Raw genomic sequence first — 26,645 nt, forward strand, 5'->3', positions numbered from 1 at the left:
GTCTATTCAAAAAAAAAACCCCAGTGCTCATCACTTACTTGCTGAGAAAACCCATAAGGAAAATGGAAGATGGTTAGGATTCTCAGTCTCCATAAAGTTATAAGCTCCCGGAGGGCAGGGTCCTCTTGCTAGTCCCCTTCACTGCTGGGTCCCAGGGCCGAGCACTCTCCTTGGTACATGGGTTTGTTGAGTGACTATATGAGTGTTGGGCTCCTACCGCATGCTATCCACGCAGGGATAAAACACAGGAGGAGTATACTGCATCTCAGCTACCCCACACAGGTCTGAATGCTCACATATTCAGTGATCTATACAAAGAGGCTGGGAAGGTCAGAATGAAGGCTCTTACACAGCGGCAGGTGGATAAGGCATGATGGGAACCGAGGAGATGTAGGCAAACGCCGGAGGGGCTGGTGCTGGGGGCGCTGTCGCCAGATACCACAGTCCGGGGGGCGGGCGTGGCGATGAACCCGCCTGCTTGCTCCTCTGCTTGGGGTTGGTAGTTGAAGGTGCTTTTCTCCTCGTGGTGGCCTTCTCTGCCCCTATCAGGGAGGGAACAGCACAGAGAGACAGAGTCTGATCACTTGGCAGATCCAGCCAAAGATGGAGGGTCCACCCAGCCCTTCCCCTATGAGAGCTGGACAGGCCCTACCCTGTAAGACTCCATGCTGGGGAGGTCTCTCTTTGGGGAACAAATCCTCTGCCCTAGTTGCTCTGTCCCAGACTGGAAGAACAGCTGCCCCAGTTAAACTCACTCAGGTCTAATAACCCTGGTCAAGGAGAGCTGAGGGGCTGGCTAAGAGAAGAAACAGTGTTTGTCCCTACCAGAGGTGGCTGAGCCTGGACCATCTGCCTCTGGGGGAGACCCAACAACTCGACCACACAGGGGACACTGAAGGGTATCAGCGGGAGGCGGTCCCAGTGGGTCCCCTGTGACAGCACCACCTAGAAGAGGAGGAAGAGATGTCAGGGGAGGATTACATCTAAATCATCAGATCAGGAGCCCCCATGCAGGCCTTCTGCAGCACTGAGCTCTCCTCGGGACCCACTGCGGAGGGGACAAGCTGCCTCCATCTGGGTGATGACATTGACAACAACCATGACAGCGAGAGCAAGCATTTAATGATCCAGGCCCTCTGCTAAGGGCCTTCCTGCATTATTTTATCAAATCCAACAAGCCAGTGGGCTAGCCACTGTCTTCACTCCCCCACTTTACAGATGGGGAAATTAAGGCTCCAAGACGTCAAGTAATTTGCCAAGGTCTCAGAGCTGGGAAGCAGTGGTCCTTGGATCCTAAGCCCGGGCTCTCCCAAATGCAGCCCACCACCCACCCCCCCACCCACAGTGAGACAGACCCATTCTCCACGTGGGAGTGGCTCAGAACAGTCCCCTGGGGAACCAGAGGGGTCAGTAGAGGCAAAAGGGAGCAGGAGGAGAGTGGGTGCCATTGTTCTCTTCCCACATAAATCCCCAATGCCACACCTGGATGAGTTCCAGGGCTGGTCTGTTTCTCTTTCAGGCCTTGGCTCAACCACCACTCCCTCTGGGGAGTTCTCCCACCCACCCAGGCAGAGTCAGGCACCCCCCCAGCCCCACTCGTGCTCCCCTACCCCAGCTCTGGCCACTCTGCTTTGTCGTGTGTTCCTTGGGGACAGGGCCCAGGGCCCCACAGGGGTAAGTGATGAATGAATGAATGAATGAATGAATGCATGCATGCATCAACAGAGAGGCCTGTCAGGACGCTAACACTAGCACAGGCAGAGCATAGTGGTGAGGAGGTGGGACTTTGGAGTCACAAAGACCTGGGTTCAAATCCTGTTTCTACCACTTGTAAGCTGTGTGTCCTTGGGCAAGTTACTTAATCTCTCTGGGCCTTGGTGTCCTCGCCTGTAAAATGGATGTAATAGTACTGCAGTACTTAGTTCATAGAACTGCGAGGATTAATGTATGCAAAACCCTTAACATGACACCCTCTACAGAGAGGGACTTAATAAATAGCAGCTCACTATCATCAGTCATTATCATCACTATTGCTTGAAAAGTCCTAGAGACCATCTCTTCCAATCCTTTCATTACAGATGTGGTGACTGAGGTACAGAGAAGTCAAGGAACTGGCCTAAGGTCACACAGCAAGTCAGTGGCAAAACTGGGACTAGAACCCATTGCCTGGATTATTGGGCCACTGCTCTCTCTGCCACTCCTCCCTGTGGGCTTAGGGGAAAGTATGAGGGGTGAAGGGAGGATAGAGGGGAGAATAAGACATAATCACTGATGCCAGGTCCCCTGCTGCCTGGAGCCCACCTATCAGGACCCTTCGGGAACTTTTTAAATCAAGGAGGGTGGCTTCAGGCAGCAGCACCTGAAGCAACAGATGTGATGGCAGGACACCCAGAAAAATCCTCTTCCCTGGTCTGTCCCTATAACCCACTGCTAAGTTCAGGGCAGGGCAGATCTTGTCAAGTACACACTCCCCTGAGGGCAAGAAGATGCAGCCACAGCTGCCTGGGCCAGTTTTCCAGGTACCATTCCTTACCCGCATCCTGGGTCCTAATGGGCCGGCAGTGGGGACAGGAGACTGTGCCATTGCCTTTTGGGACCGCCTTAGGGGACAGAACATGGTATTCGTGGCCTGGGGAAAGAAACCAGGACTGTCAGTATCAGCCCTGTGGATGGATGCAAAATTGAGGAGGATTCTGGAATAATGATCTCCTCTTCCTCCAAATGGTTTTAATAGTCTCTGTCTCTCACGTGTGCACACGTTGAGTGTGCATACACACATCATGTGTAAAACATGTACATATTTAAGTATGACACACATACACACATATACATCACCGAACATCTTTGTGTCTGTTTATTGTAAGCTTTTTCCAGACTCCTATTCTGTTTCATCTCAGATCCTAGAACCAGCTGACATCCAGTAGCAACCAACACACCCAGGCTAAGTCAGGATTTGAAAGCAGGCCAGGAGGAAATGATAAGCAAAGCAACAAGAAGAAATGAACAAGTGATGCTATTCCCCACACCCCGACTTGCTGGTTTGGATCTGAATGGCTCGGGCACGGGGTCAGTGGTGTTTTCTCCCCATGCTCTGAGTGGCTGTAACATGGGGATAAACATAGCGCCCATTTCACAGGCTTGTTGGGAGAATTGAATGGGGCCGTATCCGTGTCGTGCTCCGCCCAGTGCCTGGCAGATGGAAAGCACTTGATGTTATTAGAAAGCTGGACGGACTGTGGCTTTCTAATAACATCACCCAGCCCCACCACCTCCTGCCTTACCCACCCCTGAGTTTCAAATAAGGCCTTCTGGGTGACACCTGAAGCCACTGTGGAGAGGTCTCATCATCTCATTTCCCTCCTGTGCTGTTCTGGTTTTGTGTATGTGGCGCTGAAGGTAATTGCTCTTATTTTCCCGATGTGACAGATGAGGACTCTGAGGGTCAGAGAGGCTCAGAGCCATTTTCTGTGAGACTGACTTCAGAGTCTTTGGTTTTGACTTCTATACTCTCTTCCTCTCATTGTGTTGGAAGCATTTCTCCAGGCTGAGCTCACTTTTAAGGGTTGAGATCACCTTTAAAGGCTGCACAAAACCTCATCCAATGATATTATCTCTTTCCTTTTGCTAGTAAGTCCACAGAGAGATTGTCCAGTGAGCTTGGAGGTGTTCCTGCTACTGTCGTTTCTAATTCCTTGGCTTCTGTCGACTCCCTCATTACGCTCCATGGAGCAGAGTGTGCCTCTGGCCTCTTGCCTTGTCCCCAGAATCTGAGGTCAGCAGCCCTCCCTCTTCTGCAAGGTGTCTGTGAGAGACGATGCCTTTACTATAATTACCTATTGGTTATCACCTTCTCTGCTACAGTCAGATTCATGAAGGTGAGAACCATATCCATATATACACATATTTATTTATTTTTGAGATGGAGTCTCACTGTCACCCAGGCTGAAGTGCAATGGCGCGATCTCGGCTCACTGCAATCTCTGCCTCCTGGGTTCAAGAGAGTCTTGTGCCTCAGCCTCCCAAATAACTGGGATTACAGGCACCTGTCACCACACCCAGCTAATTTTTTTTTTTTTGTATTTTTAGTAGAAATGGGGTTTTGTCACATTGGCCAGGCTGGTCTTGAACTACTGATCTCAGGTGATCCTCCCACCTTGGCCTCCCAAAGTGCCGGGATTAGAGGTGTGAGCCACCACACCCAACCCATATTTTTGCGTTAATGTTATAAGCACTTGAAATGCTACCATGTGTCATCTCAAGTCTTTACTCTGTGCCAGGTCCTACTTCTGAGACACAGGGGCCCTCTGGAAAGGAGAACCTGAAGGAAGCCAGGCGCAAATGGCACATCCAATTCAGTGTCCACCCTGTATGCTCCGAGCCGGAAAACGCAGGTGATCAGAACTTCTTTAGGATCGACCAGCTGAACAGATTTCCCAGAACCAAGCATGGGCCCTGGCAAAGGGGAGGCATCAGAAAGTGTTTGCTGAATGAATGAATGAATGAATGAACAAGTGCACCGAGATTCATGGAGGCAATGCTCCCTGCTGGTTTTCATATCACAGAACTGATAGAAAATGATATTTGAATGGCCCACTGGGTATATGGAAAGGGCTTCTCATAACAGAGGAGCCCCCGCTGACGCCAGGAGCTGCACCCATCCCGGCCCTCCCTCCTGACCTACCTGTGTATTGGCCTCGGAAGGTGACCCTGTCTGGCCATCCAGCACTGCCCACCCCTCTCTTTCCATCCCGAGCTGCCTGTGGACTGTCCTTGGTGGTCTTGCTCTTCTCAGAGAACAGTGGTGGGGAGGGCAGCTCAGATTCTGAACCTGGGGTAGAAAAGGTGGGGCATCAGACGGGGCAAGGGGTGGGGGTCACACTTCTCAAGGAGTGGGTATACCATGAGTTTAGGCTCTGGGGTGGATGCCTGGGTTTTAATCCCCAATCTCCCCCTTAGGAGTAACAGCTGGCATTTCCAGAACCCTGCCCCCGTGCCAAGCACTAGTCTAGACGCTCTGTGTGTGCCGTGTTGGGCACCTTCACAGCAATCCCACGATGTGGACACTGTTATAACTGCATGGTGAGCTGTCCCTTTAACTGCTCAGAGCAGGTAAAAAACTCGGCCAAGGACAAGTGGAGGGGAGCTTGGTTGATCCCGGCTACTGACTCCAGAGCCCTGATCCTTTAGCACATCCCCTGCGCTCACTGGGCCTCAGCGCCCTTATCTGTGAAATGTGGATAATATGACCATCTTGCAGTGGAGGTTAAGCAAGACGGCAGCTACAAAGCCCTTACAGACACCCTACATACAGTAGGTGTGCAGGACATTAGAAGGGCTCTGTGCTTCACAGCACTATAATATCCTAAAACAGATGCACAAAAACCCTTCTCCAAGTTTCCTTGAATACTGTTGCTGTGGTCCCTGACCACTGAGCCAACATGCTCAGACTGTGGCCTCTGGAAATCAGCCTTTGCAGGTGGTCACTTACTCAGGGACAGTCGGAGCACCTCCCGAGGCACTGAGGAAGACCTGGCTCGCTGCCTTCCTGGAGGGAGAATCTGCTCTTCACCTCTAGGCTCACCAGGCAATCTCTCTGTGGATTTACTAGCAAAAGGAAAGAGAGATGATGTCATTAGATGAGGTTTTGTGCGGCCTTTAAAGGTTATTTGTGAGAAGCTCAACCTGGAGAAATGCTCTAACACGATGGAAGGAAGAGAGTATAGAAGTCAAAGCCAGACTCTGAAGTCAGTTTCACAGAAAATGGCTCTGAGCCTCTCTGACCCTCAGTTTCCTCATTTGTCAAGTGGGGATAATAAGAGCAATTACCTCAGAGGGTTATAAAACGATTAATGAGAAAATGTTCATAAAACCCTTTATCAAGTGCCCTCCCATAGAAAGACTCAAAAGAAGCCAGCTGATTTTATGTCATTGTCATAAATGAACCAACACCAAATTAGTGGGTGAGAACGTAGGCATCCTGGCAATGTTCTAACTCTTTGGTTGGGTGGTGGGTCCAGGGATATTCACTGTATTATTCTTTATTATATTATTATTATTATTATTATTACTATTATTTTGAGACAGAGTCTCTCTCTGTTGCCCAGGCTGGAGTGCAGTGGCACAATCTCAGCTCACTGCAACCTCTGCCTCCCGGTTTCAAGCAATTCTCCTGCCTCAGCCTCCTGAGTAGCTGGGATTACAGGCGCACACCACCACGCCCAGCTAATTTTTGTGTTTTTCGTACAGACAGGGTTTCACCATGTTGGTCAGGCTGGTTTCGAACTCCTGAACTCGTGATCTGCCCGCCTCAGCCTCCCAAAGTGCTGGATTACAGGCGTGAGCCACTGCGCCCGGCATATTCTTTATTATTAACATAGAGGTTTATATATTCTTTTGTGCAGCAAATACTGCACAGTGAACAAATTCAACAGTGAATGAATGAATGAGTGAGAGAGGGATGTGGCAGTGCCTGAGTCCATATGTCTGGGGAGAGCCAGAGGCCAGCCAAGACTATCTTCTGTAGCTGCCACCAGGACAGAGGTGGGAGTTTTGAGGTCACCCACCTGCCACAATGGGAGCCCCAGGTGGCTGGGGAGTCTGCTGGCCGGCCGCGGGTCCGGGTGGGGCGGTCAAAGGCAGACACTGGGCGTGTCGGGCTGCCCTGGAGTGGCCGGTGCAGGCTGTCCTCCAGCCGCAGACGGAGCCGGGACACCTCTTCTTGCAGCTCACAGATGGCCTGGCTGGGGTTGGAGTGGAGACAGAAACAAAGAACAGAGGCATGAGGAACAGAGCTGCAGCCACCCGAGTATGCCAGGATGCAGCAGCCTTTGTCCCTTCACAGTGGGAACAGGGTCTATCTCTGCTGTCAAATGATTCTAGAACTTTCCTGTGCAACACTTTTCTTGCTACACAACTTGACACCTTTCTGAGTTCATGTCCCTGTGCATTCAGTGAACAAAACAGAACCTTTCTTTGAAGTTTTCCCTTCCTAACACATGGGGTCTGAGTAGCTGTTCAGAAACACCAGTGACAAATTCTCGAGGTGGAGATGAGGATGCAGCATAAAGAGGGCCCTAGCTACAGTTCTGCCATAAAATACCAACCTTCACTCTCTGTCCAGGCCCAGCTCCTCTTCCTGCCACCGTGCAAGCCCATCCCTCCAGACCTGGCAGAAGATGCTTGTCAACCATCTCCCCACACAGGCAGTGAGCTGCCAGCAGACAAGAAGGAAGCGGGCTTCCTGTCTTATAACCCCTGAGGCCCTGCACCTTGTAGGTGCTCAGGAAACAGTACTGCAGTGGATCTGGGCTCTGAGACGGAGCAGAATAAAGCGCTGTGAGTGGAGAGCGGACAGGGAGACACCTCGATGCTTCCTAGCACCACCTGAACTGGGAGGGCTGACTGAGAGCAGGCTGGAAGCTGTCTGCAAGGCTGTAGTAAATCCTGGTGAAACCCCCAACATGGTCCAACCTCCAGCCGCCAGCATTGAGGGAGTAAATCCTGTTTGCGTTTCTCTCCAATCAGTCCCTGCATCTTCAGGGTCTTGTTTTGTGGGCATTGCTGACACCGCAGCAGACAATCCCACCCAGATACCCCTCCCCACAAGACCCCCTCAACCACAGAGCAGCGTTAGAGCCGGGCTCAGCAAAGCCACCCTCCCGGCTGATGCAGGCTCCACATCTACTCCTTGGTCTGGCTTCTGGGGTGGGAATTCCCACTGGGGCCGTTCTTGCCTGGTGGCCCCTGGACTCCTGGGTGAGTGTCCCCTGGTGCTGCCTCCAGCAGACATGAGCGCTCACACGAGTGTGTCAGAAGGAGTGGAGGCCTCTTCCTGGCTGTGCCCCAGCGCTGAATGTGTGTGTCTGAGGGCAGCGGGTTCCCTTGGTAATCCCCAGGGAGACGCTTGCTGGTGTTTCTGAGGCAAAGCCACGAGGGCAAGGGTGGGAGGTGGCTACTGGAAAGTGACATCTCCCCGCCCCCAGTTAACTCCTGCAAGGGAGAGCTCTGGCTCCCAGTCAGAAGGCACTAAAAAAAAGACTTACCAGGCCGGGGGTGTGAGTCAGCCACTTGGGTATCTCAGTCTCTCTGACGTAACTCTTTAGTTTCTTACTGAGTGCCAGCTGGCACTTAACATTCATCTTTCTCTGCAAACTTACTCCCCTGTTTCTGCACATGGCATCAGCATCTACCTGACTGGCCAGACAGAAATCTGAGTCACTCTAGACCTAGACCCTCTCCTTCCCTGAACATCCCTGAAGTTAATCAGCTACCAAGTCTCATGGGCCCAACTTCCAAAATACCTCTTCCCAAATGAATCCCTTCTTCCCCTCCGCAGGGGCCCTCCCCGAGAACCCAGTCCCCATCATCTCTCTCCTGGATGCGGCAGCCTTCTCAGCAGTCTCTTGGCCTCCGTTCTCACCCTGCTGGTGGCCAGAGAACTCTAAAACATAAACCTGCCTATGCTACGTCCCTGCTTAAAATCCCCTTCCCTGTCCTCTCAGCCTTTGTGCACTCACGGAATATGCAGTGAACGTCTCCCCTCACCCATGGACTTCAGGCCCTGTAGCATCTCCCATAGGTCTCTCCTCTCTACCCCTCTCTTCCTTAACTGCTCAACACCCCACCCCCTCACACTAGAGGATCTGGCTGACCGTTTAGCTCCTCCAAGGTGATGGGCACTCTCTCACCTCTAGGCCTTTGCACATGCCATTCCCTATGCTGAAGATACTCTTCTACCTCTCTTCCTTCTGATGTCTGCTGAGATACCACTTCCTCCAGGAAGCCCTCCCTGAAGCCTCTAACTGGACTAGATGCTCCTTCACTGTGCTCCCACAGTCCTTTAGTCCTCTGCCATCACTGTACTTATCACAATGGAGGGCGCCACTGCCTGTTTCTTTGTCTGTTCATCCTACAAGATGGTAAGCCTTATGAGGCCTAGGATAGAGTCTTGTCCACTATTGTATTCCCAAGGGCTGGCATACCCTATACAAACAAGCCTCTAATTCCTCTACTGATGTCAGGGGAGCATGCAGGGGTAGACTTACTAAATTCAGACAAGGAAGCCAAACGCCAGCAGCTGGACACAACTTTGCACGTAGGCAACATGACAGCCTCATGCCTGTTCGAGCCAAAGAAGCCTTGGCTGGGCCACCACTGAGCAGTCTCCCCAGCGCATCCCGGGACAGACACCCGCTCCAGCAAGGGCATGTGAGTGATCATTGGCCAAAAGCAACTAAGAGGAGGTGTGAGAGAACTGACCAAGAGATTTTACCATTTCTGTTCAACCAAGGAAGTGGAACTTTCTTAGTAGAAAAAATGCACACGAACCAAAAAAAGAAAAGAAAAACTCAGAAGGCAGTAGCTTCTTGGTCCATACAATCAATGGGCAAATTGCAGAAAAGATAGCCCTGGAAAGGACAGGCTTGTCTTGGAAAGGAGATGATGGAGAGAGAGGGGAGAAATGTCAGCACCAGAAAGGTGAATCTTTAGGTCATATTCCACTGGCTGGAGAAGTGTCCTCGATGTCTAGATCAATGAGGTCCCACAGAAACGCTGGGAGCTGGGAGGCAGGACATCTGGGTCCGTCTGCTCCTATCACCACCATCTGTGTGAGCTGGGCAGGTCTCCACCTCCACCCGCTAACACGTCACATCATGCTCCTGTCTGTATGATGAGCTCGAATCCCCAGGATCCAAGTGTCTAACTTACTCTCGCCCTGCCCTGGTGAGCAGGAAGTTGGGGATGGTCTCTGTTGGTCCACGGGGTAAAGGGGCAGCGGCAGGGGCGGGGGCTGCGGGTGGGCTGATTGTCTTGCTGGGAAGGAGCTGTTCAGAAATCCGTTTGTGCCCCTCAAACTCTGAGCCAGGAACCGCTAGGGAGGCAGAGAGAGAACCCAAAGTGAGTTTAAGCAGAGAGAACTTCCAAGCTCACACTTGTGCAGGTGGAATGATGGGGGAAGTGAAGAGACGGTGCCTAGTTCAAGGTCAAAAGGAAGCTCCTGATGAGGCCAATGACCCACACTGGCCTCCAAACCAGAAGATCTAGATTTTGCTGGGAGTGTGGGGTGCTGAGCTGGGCCTGCCCCGCTGTTTCTAACCAGAACCCCTCCTCCCACCCACCATGACACCATCTGAGTCTTCAGGAACTTCCCCTGCAAAGAATTAATCACTTCTTCACTTGGGTCCCCCAAGACTTGATCACCTTCTCACCATGTTGTTGTGGGGCTGGCTTCAGAGCCTCCTCTGAAATTATAGTCACCTCTTTCCATGTATGCATGTTTCTGGGGAGAGCATTAATAACTTTTAACGAATCTCCCAAAGGGATGGGTGACCAAATGTTAAAAACCACTAATCCGGCCCCTGCATTAAAAGCAATGAACTGGACAGACATGGTGGCTCACGCCTGTAATCCCAGCACTCTGGGAGGCTGAGACGGGAGGATTGCTTGAGCCAAGTTTGAGTCTAGCCTAGGTAATATAGAAAGACCCCATCTTTGCAAAAAAAAATTATATATATAAAAAAATTAGCTGGATGTGGAGGTATGCCCCTTTGGTCCCAGCTACTTGGGAGGCTGAAGCAGGAGGATTGCTTGGGCCAGGGAGGCCAAGGCTGCAGTCAGCCATAATGGCGACACTGCACTGCAGCCTGGGTGACAGAGCAAGACCCTGTCTCAAAAACAATAAAGAAATAAATAAAAAATAAAAGCAATGAAACCCTTGGAATACTACTCAGCAATATATAAAGGAGCTAACTATTAATACACAGAATAATCTAGATAAATCTCCAGAGAATTATGCTGAGTGAAAAGCCAATCCCAAAAGGTTACATCGTATATGATTCTATTTATGGAACATTCTGAAATGATAAAATTATAGAAATGGAGAACAGATTAGTGCTTACCAGGGGTTAAGGACAGGCTGGGGGCAGGGGTTAAGGACAGGCTGGGGGCAGGGGTTAAGGACAGGCTGGGGGCAGGGGTTAAGGACAGGCTGGGGGCAGGGGTTAAGGACAGGCTGGGGGCAGGAGGGAAGTGGGTGTGTCTATGAAAGTGTAGCATGAGGCTCCTTGTGGTGATGGAATGTTCCGTATCTTGACTGCATGAATGTCAACATCTGGCTGTGACACTGTACTACAGTTTTGCAAGATAGTCTCACTGGGGGAAACTGAGTAAAGGCACATGGGATCTCTGTGTATTATTTCTTATAACTGCATGTGAATCTACAATTATCTCCAAATAAAAAGTTTAATTAAAGGCCGGGTGTGGTGGCTCACACCTATTATCCCAGCACTTTGGGAGGCTGAGGCGGGCGGATCACTTGAGGTCAGTAGTTTGAGACTAGCCTAGCCAACATGGTGAAACCCCATTTCTACTAAAAATACAAAAATTAGCTGGATGCAGTGGTGCACACCTGTAGTCCCAGCTACTCAGGAGGCTGACGCTGGAGAATCACTTGAACCTGAGTGGTGGAGGTTGCAGTGAGCTGAGATTGCACCACTACATACCAGCCTGGGGGACAGAGTGAGACTCTATCTCAAAAAAAAAAAAGTTTAATTAAAAATGTTTTTAAAATAATGAACTGGCTGGGCGTGGTGGCTCATGCCAGTAATCCCAGCACTTTGGGAGGCTGAGGCGGGCGGGTCACAAGGTCAGGAGTTCAAGACCAGCCTGACCAACATGGTGAAACCCCATCTCCACTAAAAATACAAAAATTAGCCAGGCGTGGTGGCGTGTGCCTATAATCCCAGCTTCTCAAGAGGCTGAGGCAGGAGAATCTCTTGAACCTGGGAGGTGGATGTTGCAGTGAGCAGAGAGTGCACCATTGCACTCCAGCCTGGACAACAGAGCGAGACTCCGTCTCAAAAAAGAAAAAAGATGAACCTTTTAGGCACAGCTAATCTGAGGTGTCAGAAGTCAGAACAGTGGTTATGTTTGGAGAGCAGGTAGTGACTGAAGGGGAATTCAGTGGGGTTCTGGGGTTCAGATCATACTGAGTTTCTTGGTCTCTGTTCACCTTGTAAAAACTCATCAATTTAAGTTCTTTTTGGTGTTTTTTAATTTCAATAAATAATTCATGTGTATTTCTAAAGGTCAAAAACTGAATCACATATAGATTTCATAGACATGGAAAGTGTTTATAATACAATTTAGTGAAAAAAGGAGGTTGCCAAATATTCACATATAAAATGATCTCATTTTTTGTTTTTTTTGTGTGTGTTTTTTGAGATGGAGTTTTGCTCTTTTGCCCAGGCTGAAGTGAAGTGGCGCAATCTCAGCTCACTGCAATCTCCACCCCCGGGTTCAAGCCATTCTCCTGCCTCAGCCTCCTGAGTAGCTGGGATTATAGGTGCCCACCACCACATCTGGCTAATTTTTGTATTTTTAGTGGAGATGGGGTTTTGCCATGTTGGCCAGGCTGGTCTTGAGCTTCTGACCTCAGGTGATCCACCCGCCTCAGCCTCCCAAAGTGTTAGGATTACAGGCGTGAGCCACTGTGCCCGGCCTCACTCCTGTTTTATTTATTTATTTATTTTTCCTTTTATTATTATTATTATTATTATTATTATTATTATTATACTTTAGGTTTTATGGTACATGTGCGCAATGTGCAGGTTAGTTACATATGTATGCATGTACCATGCTGGTGTGCTGCACCCACTAACTCGTCATCTAGCATTAGGTATATCTCCCAATGCTATCCCTCCCCACTCCCCGCACCCCACAACAGTCCCCGAAGTGTGATGTTCCCCTTCCTGTGTCCATATGTTCTCATTGTTCAGTTCCCACCTATGAGTGAGAATATGCGGTGTTTGGTTTTTTGTTCTTGCGATAGTTTACTGAGAATGATGATTTCCAATTTCATCCTCACTTCTGTTTTAAGTATAGTCATGCATCACTTAATATTGGGTACAAGTTCACAGAAACACATTGTTATTCTGTTTCACCACGTCACAAACATCATAGATTACCCACACCTACTACATATGTGAGGCAGATGGAATAGCCCATTACCTCTAGGCTACAAACCTCTACAACATTGCCTGCTGAATACTGTAGGTAACTGTAACACAATGGTAAGTATTTGTGTATCTAAACTTAGAAAAGAGACCATAAAAATACGGTATAAAAGATTTAAAAAATGGTACACCTCACAGGACTGGAAGTTGCTCTGGGTGAGTCAGTGAGTGAGTGGTGAGTGAATGTGAAGGACTAGGACATTACTGTACACTGCTGTAGACTTTATAAACACCATACACTTAGGCTAAATTTACAACATTTATAAAAAAGTTTTTCTTCAATAATTAATCAAGTTTAACTTACAGTAACATTTTTACTTTATAAGCTTTTAAATGGTTTTTAACCTTTTGACTCTTTCATAATAACATTTAACTTAAAAATAAATTGTAGAGTACAAAAATACTTTCTTTGATATCCTTATAAGCTTTTTTCTATTTTTAACTTTTTTTTTAAAAACTTTAAAAACTTTTCTGTTAGAAACTAAGACACACACACACACACAGACACAGACACACACAGACACACACAGACACACACAGACACACACACACAGACATACACAGACACCCACACACAGACACACACGCAGACACACACACACGCAGACACACATGCAGACACACACACACACACACACACACACAGACACAGACACACAGACACACACACACACACAGACACACACACACACATTAGCCTAGGCCTGCACAGGGTCAGGGTCATCAATATCCCTGTCTTCTACCTCCACATCTTGTTCTTCCGGGGCAATAATAGCACTGTCATCTGTGATAACAACGCCTTCTTCTGGAATAACTCCCGAAGGACTACCTGAGGCTATTTAATAGTTAACATTTTTAAAATAAGTAGAAGAAATACACTCTAAAATAATGATTAAAAGTATAGTAAATACATAATCCAGTAACAGAGTCATTAGTTATCAAGTATTATGTACTGTACATAATTGTAGGTGCTATACTGTACCTTTTTTTTTTTTTTTTTGAGACAGAGTCTTGCTCTGTCACCCAGGCTGGTGTGCAGTGGTGCGATCTCAGCTCACTGAAACCTCTGCCTCCACCTCTCAGGTTCAAGCGATTCTCATGCCTCAGCCTCCTGAGTAGCTGGGATTACAGTCGTAAGCCACCACGCCTGGCTAACTTTTGTATTTTTAATAGAGACGGGATTTTGTCATGTTGGCCACAGGTGATCCTGGCCTTAAGTGATCCTCCCACCTTGGCCTCCCAAAGTGCTGAGATTACAGGCATAAGCCGCCACCAAGCCAGGCCTGTACTGTACTTTTTTTTTTTTTTTTTGAGACAGAGTCTCGCTCTGTTGCCCAGGCTAGAGTGCAATGGCGCGATTGCAGCTCACTGCAACCTCCACCTCTCGGGTTCAAGCAATTCTCCTGCCTCAGCCTCCCGAGCAGCTGGGATTATAGGCACCTGCCACCACGCCTGGCTAATTTTTTGTATTTTTAGTAGAGACGGGGTTTCACCATGTTGGCCAGGCTGGTCTCGAACTCCTGACCTCAGGTGATCTGCCTGCCTCGGCCTCCCAAAGTGCTGGAATTACAGGCAGGAGCCGCCGCACCCGGCTGGTACTGTACTTTCATGTGACCGGCAGCGCAGTAGGTTTGTTTCCACCAGCATCACCACAAACATGTGAGTGAAGTGTTGTCCTGCAATGACTGCAACATCACTACCAAAGGAATTTTCAGCTCCATGAAAATCTTATGGGACCACTGCCGTGCATGCTGTCTGTCGTTGAGCAAAATGTTGCTATGCAGTGCATGACAGTATGTGTAAACAAACACACATTTACATCGGCACAGAGAACAGCTCACGGGTTCTACACCAAAACGTTAGCACTGATGGTTTCCAGAGTATTTTTTTTCTTTTGTTCCCTTTTGTCCACCTTATCTGTAATTTCAAATTTTAGTACAATGAACCTGGCTAATACGTCATATCCTAAAGGGTTCTGCAAGTTTTTCTGTTTGATTTTTCAATCCATGCAGTTCTGGCCAAGCCAGACTCCTGCACTCACCCATCTCAGCTGCCAACGTCCGCTCCAGGCTGAAGTTGGGTGCCCTCTGCCGGAGAGGCCCACTGGGGCTGGAGAGATGCCTCTGTGCTCGGCTCCGGGGTATGCTGGGCTCTATGGCTCTTCTGGGGATCAGAGAACCCCTGGCCTTGGGGTAGGAAGCTCCATCCCTGGGCACAGATGCAGCAAAGGGCTGGGCTAATGTTCCAGCTGTGCTGGGGGACCGTGGAGGAAGGGACACACAGGGGTCACACAGAGTGAGACACTCAGGTGGCAGCATCTGAGCCCCTCCACATGCTAACCCAATAAGCTCCCATCCTTTGCAACTTTGCATCTCGGGTGGTACAATATTTCCAAGGACACACACACACATTAGATGCCCACTTCTTTATAAACTGTACACTGGCCAACCCAATATGCAAAATAATAAAGCTCAGTTTATGTGTAGAATACATAAAGAGAAATAGGATTTCTAATCCTTCCTTTGCATGCACCCTTGGGTTGCCATGTGGGCCTCCTGAAGGGCCTGCACCCAGCTTTGGAGGCTCCATCCCTCCACTCTTCACCCCGTCCCCTCCGCCTTCTCCCTTCCGTTTGGGTTCCATGTAGCCACCCTGAGTGCCCTTTGTCCTTGTCTTCCGTTCACCTCACAGTGCCCTCCCTGTAGTTTTTATTCATTCACCCATTCATTTGCTCAACAAAAATGAATTTCCCAGTCTGTCGCAAATTAGCTATGTGAGGCTGGACTAGTCACTCCCCTCTCTGAAGCTGTTTCCTCTGTCCATAACATGGGAACAAGAAATCATGGTTAGGGGATGAAATGAGGCCCTGTGAATGGACAGACCATCCTCTCTTACTCTGGGCCATCACAGGCACTGTGATTCCCAGGCTGTCCCAGGAATGTGGCACTGACGGGACAACGGCGGGATCCCAGGATACCTGATGTGGGAGAGCCGGTGCTCTGGAGTCTGAGTGAGGGGTGAAACTCTGCTTGTTTCTGAGCCCACAAAGCCACTGTCTGTCTCCGGGGACGCCATCCAGGTCTCCTGAAAGAGGCAGTATCCCTTTATGTCTGAGGAATGTGTCCAAGGCACACTGGGAAGCCCTTCCCAAATCCTGGCCTGGCCTCACCTCCCAGAGGCTCACACCCCAGGGATGCTGGACCAGCTCTCAACAGCCAGGCCCAGGAGTGAGGGCTCTCAGGCTCTCAGGCCTCAGCACAAGAATCTGGCTACCAGCAGGGACTCTGCACCCCAGGAGGACCCTCAGCAAGTGCTGCCTCCCTGAGGGGTGGCAGCCAGAGCCCTTGGGAGAGACAAGGCCATGGACAAGGACTAGCAAGGGGAGAGGGAGAAAGCCTTATTTCCAGTGTCTCCTGGCTTAGGCCTGGAATACTATGGTCTTACCTGACAGTGGAAATGCTCAGGCCCAAGGCATTGGAAAAATGAGACCATCAAATATGTACAGGTCCTACCCGCTGGGTTTAACACATGGCACAAACAACACAAACAGAGCAACACAGGCGCCTGCCCTCGCTGAGTTCATGTCTAGTGCAGAGAATCCTGACCATGGGCTCGTTAGGACTACAGAAGCGTGTGTGTGTGTGTGTGTGTGTGTGTGTGTTTGTGCATAAGTGCACATGCATGCATATATATGCATTATTCTATGACAGTCACATTTCCATAGTGGCCTGTGACTTTGCAGCAGCAATGTCTGCTCTAAAGAGCATAGAACTAGCCTCTCCAGCTGTGATGGGCAGGCTCAGAGAAGTATAAGCAATGGGTTGCAAGCTCTCAGAGGACAAGCAAGAGCTCTGGAAGAGGGACAGGTTTGTGGGGTGGCACTGGGCATAAGTCCTGCATGTCAGGTGGGATTGTGGCTGGCAGGGACAGGAGCAGCAAGTATTCCAAGAAGGAGTAGCACAAGGAAAGACCCAGAAGCAGAAAGTTGAGAAGACCCAGGAATGACCCTGAGGTTCTGGGCCCATTCCCCCATGTGTCTAGATCAATGAGGTCCCACAGAAACGCTGGGAGCTAGGAGGCAGGACACCTGGGTCCGTCTGCTCCCACCACCACCATCTGTGTGAGCTGGGCAGGTCTCCATCTCCACCCGCTAACACATCGCATCACGCTCCCGTCTGTATGATGAGCTCGAATCCCCAGGATCCAAGTGTCTAACTTACTTTCCCCATGTGGAGACTTACCTCCAGGTGGGGCCCACTGCCTTGGTGCAAAGGCTTCTGTGGAAGGCGCTCAGAGATGCCGCTTCCCTCCAGGCTGGTCATACTACTTTGGTGGGATGCTGCGTACTTGGTGCCTGGAGGGTGGGGTGGCATGCCAGGGCCTGGAGGGGCTGCCTCAGCCTTGCCCAGGCCTGACATGTGCCCGTCTCTAGCCAGGGATGCCTGGAAACCTGGTGGCTTCACAGATACCATCTTCTCCGTGGCCTCCCTGGCATGGGAAGAAAAGACCATCCTTGAGCTCTGCCGGGCAGCCCTGACGCAGGGGTTGGCCTGTCCTGGGAGCCAAGCAGCCCAGGGCACAAGCTCTGGAGTCAGACATCCCTGGCTGCCCATCCTGGATCTGCCACCTTCTAGCTGTGTGACCTAGGGCAAGGCACTTCCCCTCTCTCAACCTCACTTTTCTCAACTGTAAAATGTGGATGCCAACAAAACCCACCCAACACCAAAGAGGAAATGTTAAAGCAGCATTTCCCAGACTTAAGGAGTTTGCATACCACCTTCCCTATTTCAGGCATTTCCATAAACTTCCATCTACTCCAAAGATTTTAGATCACTATTCAAAACAGAAGATCGGTGTGTCACATGACAAACAGAAACTAACTTTGAGGATAAATATGAGAAACCTGAATATTATCATATACTAGATAGATCCATTTGCCTGCTAAATGCTCTAGGCCTTGTGTGCTCTTACACTGTCTCTCTCTCTTTTTCCACAGAAGTTCAAGAGAGGCATTAAAGACACTACAGCTCTCAGCAAACTATCACAAGGACAAAAAACCAAATACCGCATGTTCTCACTCACAGGTGGGAATTGAACAATGAGAACACATGGACACAGGAAGGGGAACATCACACACCGGGGCCTGTTGTGGGGTGGGGGGAGGCGGGAGGGATAGCATTAGGAGATATACCTAATATTAAATGACGAGTTAATGGGTGCAGCACACCAACATGGCACATGTATACATATGTAACAAACCTGCATGTTGTGCACGTGTACCCTAGAACTTAAAGCACAAAAAAAGAAAAAGAAAAAAGACACCACAGCACTAACTGAGACTTTCTCCTTGGCATCATTAGAAGGTCAGAGACAGAAAAAGAGAATGATATTCTTTTTTCTTTTTTTTTTTGAGACAGGGTCTCACACTGTCACCCAGGCTGGAGTGCAGTGGCCCAATCTCAGCTCACTGCAATCTCCGCCTCCTGGGCTCAAGAGATCCACCTGCTTCAGCCTCCCAGATAGCTAGGGCTATAGGCATGTACCACCATGCCTGGCTAATTTTTGTATTTTTTGTTGAGATGGGGCTTTGCCATTTTGCTCAGGCTAGTCTTGAACTCCTGGGCTCAAGTGATCCACCTGCCTTGGCCTCCCTCAATGCTGGGATTACAGGCATGCGCCACTGTGCCCAGCTGAGAATAATGTTCTTTAATACTGCATGTGTCCTACTGAAAATCATGTCCCACACTACCCAAAATCATTTCAAGGGCTATCAGCGGTATACATTCCTCACTTGAAGAGGCAGGACAGGTAAGCAATGTCTAAACTGTGAAGCGCTATTTTATTCACTCTGACAGTGATCACCCCTGTGGTTTTAGGGTGGAAGCAAACATTCTGCAGGAAAGGCTCAGTGACTTACTCCAGGGGAGCCCCATGACTTTTCTCAGCCTGCACCGGGCACTGCCTTGGGAGGACTCTGGTGGCCTCTGCTTTCCCTGGAGTTGCATCCACCCCATCAACTTCCAGGGAGTCACCTCCCCCCTCTTCCTCCTCCTCCTCCTCCTCTCCTTCTTCCTCCTCCTCCATTCTCACGGCTTCTGGGAGAGACTTCACACTGAGATACCTGCAGAAGAACACACAGAGGGGCATGACCTCTGCCCACTGGGGGACAGCCAAGATCCAGATGCTGGCCAGACACCCTGGTCAGGTCCAGGTGGCACTCACCGCTCCATGAGGCCATGGTAAACTTGCTCCATCTGTAGCTCCTTGTGCCTGAGTCGGGCCAGGGGGTCCTGTGGCCTGTCCTCCACCTCACTGTTGCCAGAGCTCACCTCCACATTTACGTGCAATGGGCAGGGGCCAGTGCTGGCGGTGGCAGTGGTGGTAGCAGGCTGGGGTCAGAAAGATGGAGAGACAGAGATTCAGCAGATACTTAAACACCACTTTTAAGCACTTAACCTCCTGCCAGGCTCGAGCTGAGGACTGAGGGGTAAGAAGCACATTAGACTCACTAAGCCCACCACCCTTTTATGAATGTGTAAACTATGGAGACTGGGCTGTGCTGTGTGGTCTTCGATACTGGCTGCCATGAATTGAGCACCTACTGTGTGCCAGGCACCATACAGATATCATGTCACAACAACCCCACCAGTACCTACGATTATTACAACCCATTTTACAGACAGGTAACTCATGCTCAAATGATTTGCCCAAAGTCAACAGAAACAAGGAGCAGAGTTGAGATTTGAACCTAGATTTCCTGCCAGAGTTAACTCTCCTGACCCCCATCCGTTCCAGTATGGCCCCCCCAGCCCCCTGCAATACCTTCACTGCAGGAGCCTGAGGGCCCCTCAAGATACTGTACTCAGGTTTTCTCCCCATTCATGTGTGTAGTGGCACCTGGTAGAGTTTTCCTACCCTCTAGGCCAGAGCACAGCATAAGATTTGCCCCAAACCATGGGGCCAGCATGACCTCAGCTGTCAGGGATGTCCTACCTGTGTCCCACCCTACCCAGCATGCCAGGCCCTCTTTCCTGCTCCCATCCTCAACAGACAAGTCTTTGCAGCACAGGCAACAGGATTTGGGAGGCATAGAGACCCCACCACTGTCATTTGTGTGAATGCACTACACTCAATTTGCTGGCCTGCAAAACGGAGATAGTGATTGTCTCTCAAGGGGTCGTGGTGTGGGTCAGACAGCCTTCTACAAAGCCCCTTTCCTATAGGGCTCTTGTCTAGGTTTCACCTCATTATCTGTGCAGTACTACAAGCTAGAAACCTGGAGCCATCCATGTCTCCCTTCCCTCTCACGGCCACTCCAAGTCCACTCAAACATACCTTCCCAACCTCTCTCAGGTCCACACATGCCTCTCCATTTGCCCTGCCACCTCCCCAGCTTCAGCCTGGCCTACCCACAAGTCATCTTATGTCATCCCCTGCCAGAAAATCCAGCAAAGTTTAAGGCCATGCTCTCTATGTCACCCACAAGCCCCTACATCATGGGGCCCCTGCCTGCCTCTCCAGCCACATCTCAGACTATTTTTCCCTTCTCTTCCCATACTCTAGCCACAGGGCCTTTGCACAAGCTGTTTTCCCTGCTGGGTGGGTTTTCTCTTTCTGTCTCTAGTAATTCCTACTTAGTCTCAGGTCTCATTTAAACATGACTTCTTCAGGGAAAGTTTCTCTGACCTCCCCCTCAAACTCAGTCATGTTACTCCTGCTACTCTCACAGAACCCCATAATTCTCCTTCAGTGCACTGATCAAAATTATAACTAAAGCACTGTAACCAGTTCAACTCTACAGAAAACTCTGTGAAGGGAGAGGCCTTAGCCGCCACCTCCCATCCCACTGAATCCCTACCATGTGTCATGGGTCCTGGCACATGGTGCACACTTCATAAATATGTAATATGTACTGAAGAAATGAATTAACGAAGAAATGACTGCATGAGGGAACAGCCCAATATGGTTGAGCCAAGAGTTACCTCAGGGCAGGAGGTCCTGATGGCTGGCATGGGGGCTTGTCTGGAAGGAGCAGACAGGTGCGTTGGCTGATGGAGGCAGGGCAGGGCTGGGGTGCTGTCCAGAGGTGAGTCTGACCCGGGCGGCTCAGGCTCTTGCTGGGTCTGGTCTATGTGTTCCTTCAGCTCTTCCAGGCAACTTCCCAGACGGTATATCTCTGCCTCCAGCTCCCTGGAATGCAGAAACATCAGCGCCAGGAGCCCAAGATGGCAGCCACATCAGGCAGGTCCAGGAACAAAGTGTCAGAGCAGAGACTCCAGGTGATGCTCCCTTAGGGTCCATTTAATATCAGCCTTTAGATGATGGTGAGAACTCAAAATAAGCAAGATGAAAGAAGGGTCCACTGGGAATCAGGAGGTCTCAGCCCAAGTCCCCTCTGCCATCCATGGGCTGTGGGACCTTAGAGAAATCCCACCCCCATGTAGCCTCAGTTTCCCCATCATCTAATAAGGGTTTCAAGGCATTTTCTCAGCACATGGGTCCAAAGGGACTCAAATCTCAGCTTTTGATCGTGCCACCATTTGGATATGTATACTAATTAGGATAAGATTTCTCTTTATTCCCCTGTGTACAAATTATAGGGACAAAGTGCCTCCCTCCTGGAGACTGAGGGACCCCAGGGGCCCATCCCATCTGTCCTTCCAGGGCTTCCACCCCAGCATGTACCTGCCAGGATCAAATCTTCCAGGCGTCCCCTTGGAGTCGGCAAGTGGCTGGGCGGGGTGTTGCTCCCGGCAGGCCTTCAGGTACTCCTCCTCTAGGGCCATGTGGGCAGCCTTCAGCCGCTGGAAGCCCTGAAACCAGACCAGGCCAGGAAGACTTGAGTGCTCAGCCCCCGCAGGGCCTGTCCCTGCAGACACAGTGGATGAGACAGCTTGCGGGAGGCCATGGGATACACCTGGGCCCCTGGGTTCATGCAAGATACAGGCTGAGGCTGAGATCTCTGGAGGCTGCCTGCCCTGGAGAGCTGCCATGGTCAAGCTCTCTGCCATCAGGCTGGCACAACAGAGACACAACTTAGAGCCTTGGCACCAGCCCTTCCTGCATAGACTTACAAGGACCCCAATGTACCACAAACTGTCATAGCTGTCACAGTGTCAAATATACTCTCACTATATCTCCATAAGGACCCTTTACTTGAGAGACTCTGGATCTTCATTCTTGATTTGCAAAACTGTGGGCTTCAGAAAATTAGCCACTCTTTCCCCAAATCCTTATAGACTATCGACACCGATAATGTTATCATCACCATCACATTATTGAGAATGTTTACTGAGCATTGAGGCTCTGGGCTAAAGCACTTTGCATTTATTTAATCTTCAATATAATCATAATGAGAGGGGGGATTTATCATTTTCATTTAAAAAGGATGAAAGTGAGATACAGGGAGGTCATTTAAGTTGGTGAAGGTCATGGAGTGAGTGAGTTGTAGAGACAGGATGTGGGCCCAGGCCCTCTGGCCCCAGAGCTCATGGTCCTAGCAATTCTGCTAGGCTCCCATAGCAGGATCACAGGTAATACATGGCTAAAGCTGCAGGAATTGGGGTTGGTCTATCACTGTCTTACTACCATCCGCATCCCACTCAACTCTGAGGACAGACCGAGGCCAAGGACAACCTAAAACCCATTCCCTGGTCACATCTAATCTTCCAACAGCTCTCATCTTCCCACAGCTCTCATCTTCCCTGTATATGGGGGGATTAGAACAGAGAGCAAAAAAATGAATGGTTTTAGTTTACAAGGTCCTGGGTCATCCACTGGATGATATTACATGATACACATCCTGTATTCTGTGATTGGAAAGTGTACACAACATCTATATAACCACACAGGAAAATACTCCAGCCATAACATTTTTTTAGAAACTAGGTGTGTTGCATTTGCCTCTCCAGACCTTCTCTCAGCTCCTCTCCCACCCCGCTCTGTGCTTTGAGCATCAGGGCTGTCTACCCGCTAGCTTCTGGTTGGGTCTGTCTAGTGGGAGGGACCTATCAGAGATCACTGGGCGGGAAGAAAGACTTAAGAGTGGGCACAGCTCCTGGCTAATGCTACTACCTGGGGATTCCGCAGTCTTTGTTGGGTCCCCTGATGCTGCCCACACCTTTGCCGACAGTTCTTTCCTTTGACGCCTACACTCCCAGACTTGAGAGCCCCACATGTTCCTTACGGGGACCCTGGCTGATGCAGCAGGAATCTAAATTGTATTTATGACCACAGTTATCTAAAACTCCAAATTCCAAAGGAAATATACCAATAAGGATTCTATAAAGGGTCTCCCCTCCAGCCCCCACTTTTTTTAACGGGGTTTCCAAACTTTTGGCAACTATTTTGTAATTTTTTTTTAGAGGTGATAAAGAAGAAAAGGCCTTTTTCTGCTTGCTGAGAGGCAGGATAATTTGTGGAAAGTAGTGCAGGGCAGTGATTATGACCCTGGATTTGAAAGAGAGACAGACCTGGCTCCAGGCTCTGCTACCTACTAGCTGTGGGGCCTTTGAGTCACCCCTCTGAGCTTCAGTTCCATCCTGGTTAAATGAGGGTAATAACTGTAACTGCTTCACTGGGTTTTGATGATGACCAAATAAAATAACATACTCTAGGGTTTACCACAGTCCCTGGCACACAACTATCCTTGCTTAATAACTGGTAACTATTGTGAAATAATGATTGGTATCATGGGAAGCTACTCAGGAGCTGTTTGCTCTAAAAGAGACCCTGTGTCTGGGATTCTCTTTTCTGTCTTGCAGCAGAAGGCTTCAGAGACACAGCCATGGGAGACAGTGGTTGTCTGGCAGTTCCACGGGTGCCTCCTGAATTGGGCAGTACCTTGAGTTGGTCCTGGGGCATGAGACGTCCCGCCTGTATCAGTCTTTCAAAGGACACCACCTGGACATTGGGAGGGGAAGGAAATATGCTCCATTAATCCAGTCCTGTAGACTCCCACACCCAGCCACATCTATGCTTTGGTAAGAGGAGCTGGGTCCGTCCTCTGGATGTGGGGTTTCCGCCAAGCATGGAGAGGTGGGTGCTGGGAACAGCTTCTACCACCAGCCCCAGGCATGGCAGCCTTGAAAAAAATCAAAGTGGAACCTGCAGGAATTTACTGACAACAAAGCAAGTCACTCATGTGCATCAAGACTAATGAGTCAGGATATTTACTGCAGCATGAACAGTAGGGAGGGGACAAAAAATTGCCTAAATGCCTGTCGGTGGAATAGCATTCAGCCATCAACAAGAGGAAGGCACATGTGTATGTTCTGAGCTATTAATGCCTCCAAGTCCTATTTTTCAGTGTCAAAGCAAGGTACAGGGCAATGTTTACGGTATGCTACCATCTGTATAAAATATGTGGAGAATAAAAAGGAAAACAATAAATACATTGCTTATATATGATATACTATCTCTAGAGGAATTCAAGAAACTAAAATATGAATTGCTTCTGGGAAGGAGAACGGGGTGGCTGGAAGACAGGAATGAGAAGTAGATTTTTCTACTACATGTCCTTTGCATCCTTTGAAATTTGAACAATGTGAATTTGTTGCCTACCCAAAAATAAATATTCAAATTTAGGACTTCAATAAGTCAAGGTACAGTAGCTTATGCAACCATTTCTATAAATGCAAGTGTGTGCATTGAACGTTTTTGCATGGGTTGGAGAAAAGATTTATTTTTTGCTGAATACGCCCTCTGTACTGTGCAAAGGTCCTTATCATGGGTGTCTATTACCTGCTCAAAAAAAGTTTAATTACAAAAGAAGGCAAGGGATGATGTGAGGTTCGGTTTTAAGAAAGCTCTAGGTCAGTGAGAAATATAATATGGAAATGTATATCATATAATCATATATAATTTTATAATATATAAAATAGAAATATAGTGTGAGCTACACATTTAATTTATAATTTTCTCATAGCCACATTGAGAATGTGAAAAGAAACAGGTAAAATTAATTTTTATATTTTGTTTAACCCCAAATATCATTTCAACATGTAATCAATACTAAAAATTAGGGAGATACTTTATATTTCTAAGTCTCTGAAATCTGGTATGTGTTTTATACTCACAGCACGTCTCAATTCAGAGCAGCCCATGTCAAGTACTCAACAGCCACATGTGGCCAGCAGCTTCTGAACTGGACTGTGCAGCACTAGACATGAGGGGTCAGCTAAGGCCCCCAGCTCCTGCTCAGTGTGATGATTTCACATTGCTTTATTTTGTGGACAACACATAGGATGAAGAAGAAATGTGTCTCCGGCTACGGAACCAAGAATGGTGGTGGCAAAAGGAAACAAAGCCTATAATCCCAGCACTTTGGGAGGCCGAGGCAGGTGGATCACCTGAGGTCAGGAGCTCGAGACCAGCTTGGCCAACATGGTGAAACCCCATCTCTACTAAAAATACAAAAATTAGCCGGGCATGGTGGCGTGTGCCTGTAATCTCAGCTTCTAGGGAGGCTTGAGGCAGGAGAATCGCTTGAACCCGGTAAGCGGAGGTTGCAGTGAGCCAAGATTGCACCACTGCACTCCAGCCTGGGCAACAGAGCGAGACTCTGTCTCAGGAAAAAAAAAAAAAAAAAAAAAGAAGAAGAAGAGAAATGAAGTACTTGTATGTGCTACTCCAACAAGGATTAACTTTGAAAACATCATGGTAAGTGACAGATGTCAGACACAGGACAAATATTGCATGAATCTATTGCTATGAGACATCCACAATAGGCAAGCCTATAAAGACAGGAAGCAGAAGAGCAGCTGACGGAGGCTGTGGGAAGAGGGGATGGGGAGTGACTGCCTAATACAGATGAGGTTTCTTAGTGCGTGATGAAAATGTTCTAAAACTGACTGTGGTGATAGTGGCAGAACTGTGAACATACTAAAAACCACTGAAGCAAGCATACACTTTAAATGAGTCAACCGCGTGATATGTGAATTATATTTCAGTAAAGCAAGGGAAAGAAGGAGAGATGGGAGGGGAGGAAAGAGGAGGAGAGGGGAAGAGAGAAGAGAAGAGGAGAGGAGAAGGGAGAGGAGAGGAGGGAAGGAAAGGGAAGAATTAAATGGTGGTGCTTCTCTGAAAGAATTTATTTTATGGGCATGGTGGTGCATGCAACTATTGCATTTCTCTTTTTGCATTGGCAACTAGGAAGCTCAAAGCTAAATGTGTGACTCTAATGTGCTCAGGGTCCAACAGAACATTTTATTTACTCACTCCACATATTTTATTTTTTTCTACGCTTACTTCCTCTCTGCCCCAGTTTTCTCACTTCTGTTTTCAGAATGTGGCTAAAACATATGTATTTTCATAAGGCACTTTAAACCACTTCTGGAATAAAGCCAATGTACAGTTATAAACAGACCTGCAAACAATTCACGGTTACTTGGACTGTTTGATGAAGATACAAAGACCCTTGAGAAGTAACTAGGAATTTATTTATTTAATAAAATGAACTAAGAAAGTGAGGCAACTTATCCTGAAGAGGAAAAGGTAGAGTGGAGATTCTGTTACCCTTCCAGAATCCTGAAAGAGCTCAGAGTTTCCCGGGAGCCAGCCTAGAGACACTTCCAAGCACAAGTGGAGGGATTTTGATGAGATGCATTGCCAAAAAGTGGGGTGAGACCTAGC

At 48.8% G+C, this 26,645-nt stretch overlaps 1 protein-coding gene across 10 annotated transcripts in view; it reads right to left on the bottom strand.

The window, feature by feature from the left end:
• Positions 1-26,645, bottom strand: part of AKNA (AT-hook transcription factor) — a 63,034-nt gene that overhangs the window by 5,024 nt on the left and 31,365 nt on the right. For 8 of the 10 annotated variants that reach the window (XM_054500713.2, XM_054500712.2, XM_063649844.1 and 5 more), the window contains 15 exons: positions 23,856-23,915; positions 21,699-21,826; positions 20,996-21,203; positions 19,236-19,402; positions 18,931-19,134; positions 17,255-17,501; positions 15,991-16,097; positions 15,055-15,266; positions 9,709-9,871; positions 6,564-6,740; positions 5,489-5,604; positions 4,682-4,828; positions 2,534-2,629; positions 826-945; positions 350-542 (listed from right to left, as the gene is read on the bottom strand). In XM_054500713.2, coding sequence (XP_054356688.1) covers positions 350-542; positions 826-945; positions 2,534-2,629; positions 4,682-4,828; positions 5,489-5,604; positions 6,564-6,740; positions 9,709-9,871; positions 15,055-15,266; positions 15,991-16,097; positions 17,255-17,501; positions 18,931-19,134; positions 19,236-19,402; positions 20,996-21,203; positions 21,699-21,826; positions 23,856-23,915 — 2,345 coding nt within the window. The remainder of the gene's footprint in view (positions 1-349; positions 543-825; positions 946-2,533; positions 2,630-4,681; positions 4,829-5,488; positions 5,605-6,563; positions 6,741-9,708; positions 9,872-15,054; positions 15,267-15,990; positions 16,098-17,254; positions 17,502-18,930; positions 19,135-19,235; positions 19,403-20,995; positions 21,204-21,698; positions 21,827-23,855; positions 23,916-26,645) is intronic. The other 2 variants (XM_054500714.2, XM_054500716.2) reach the window with 1 other exon arrangement.

Source organism: Pongo pygmaeus, chromosome 13 (assembly GCF_028885625.2).
Source record: "Pongo pygmaeus isolate AG05252 chromosome 13, NHGRI_mPonPyg2-v2.0_pri, whole genome shotgun sequence".
NCBI classification, from domain to species: Eukaryota; Metazoa; Chordata; class Mammalia; order Primates; family Hominidae; genus Pongo; species Pongo pygmaeus.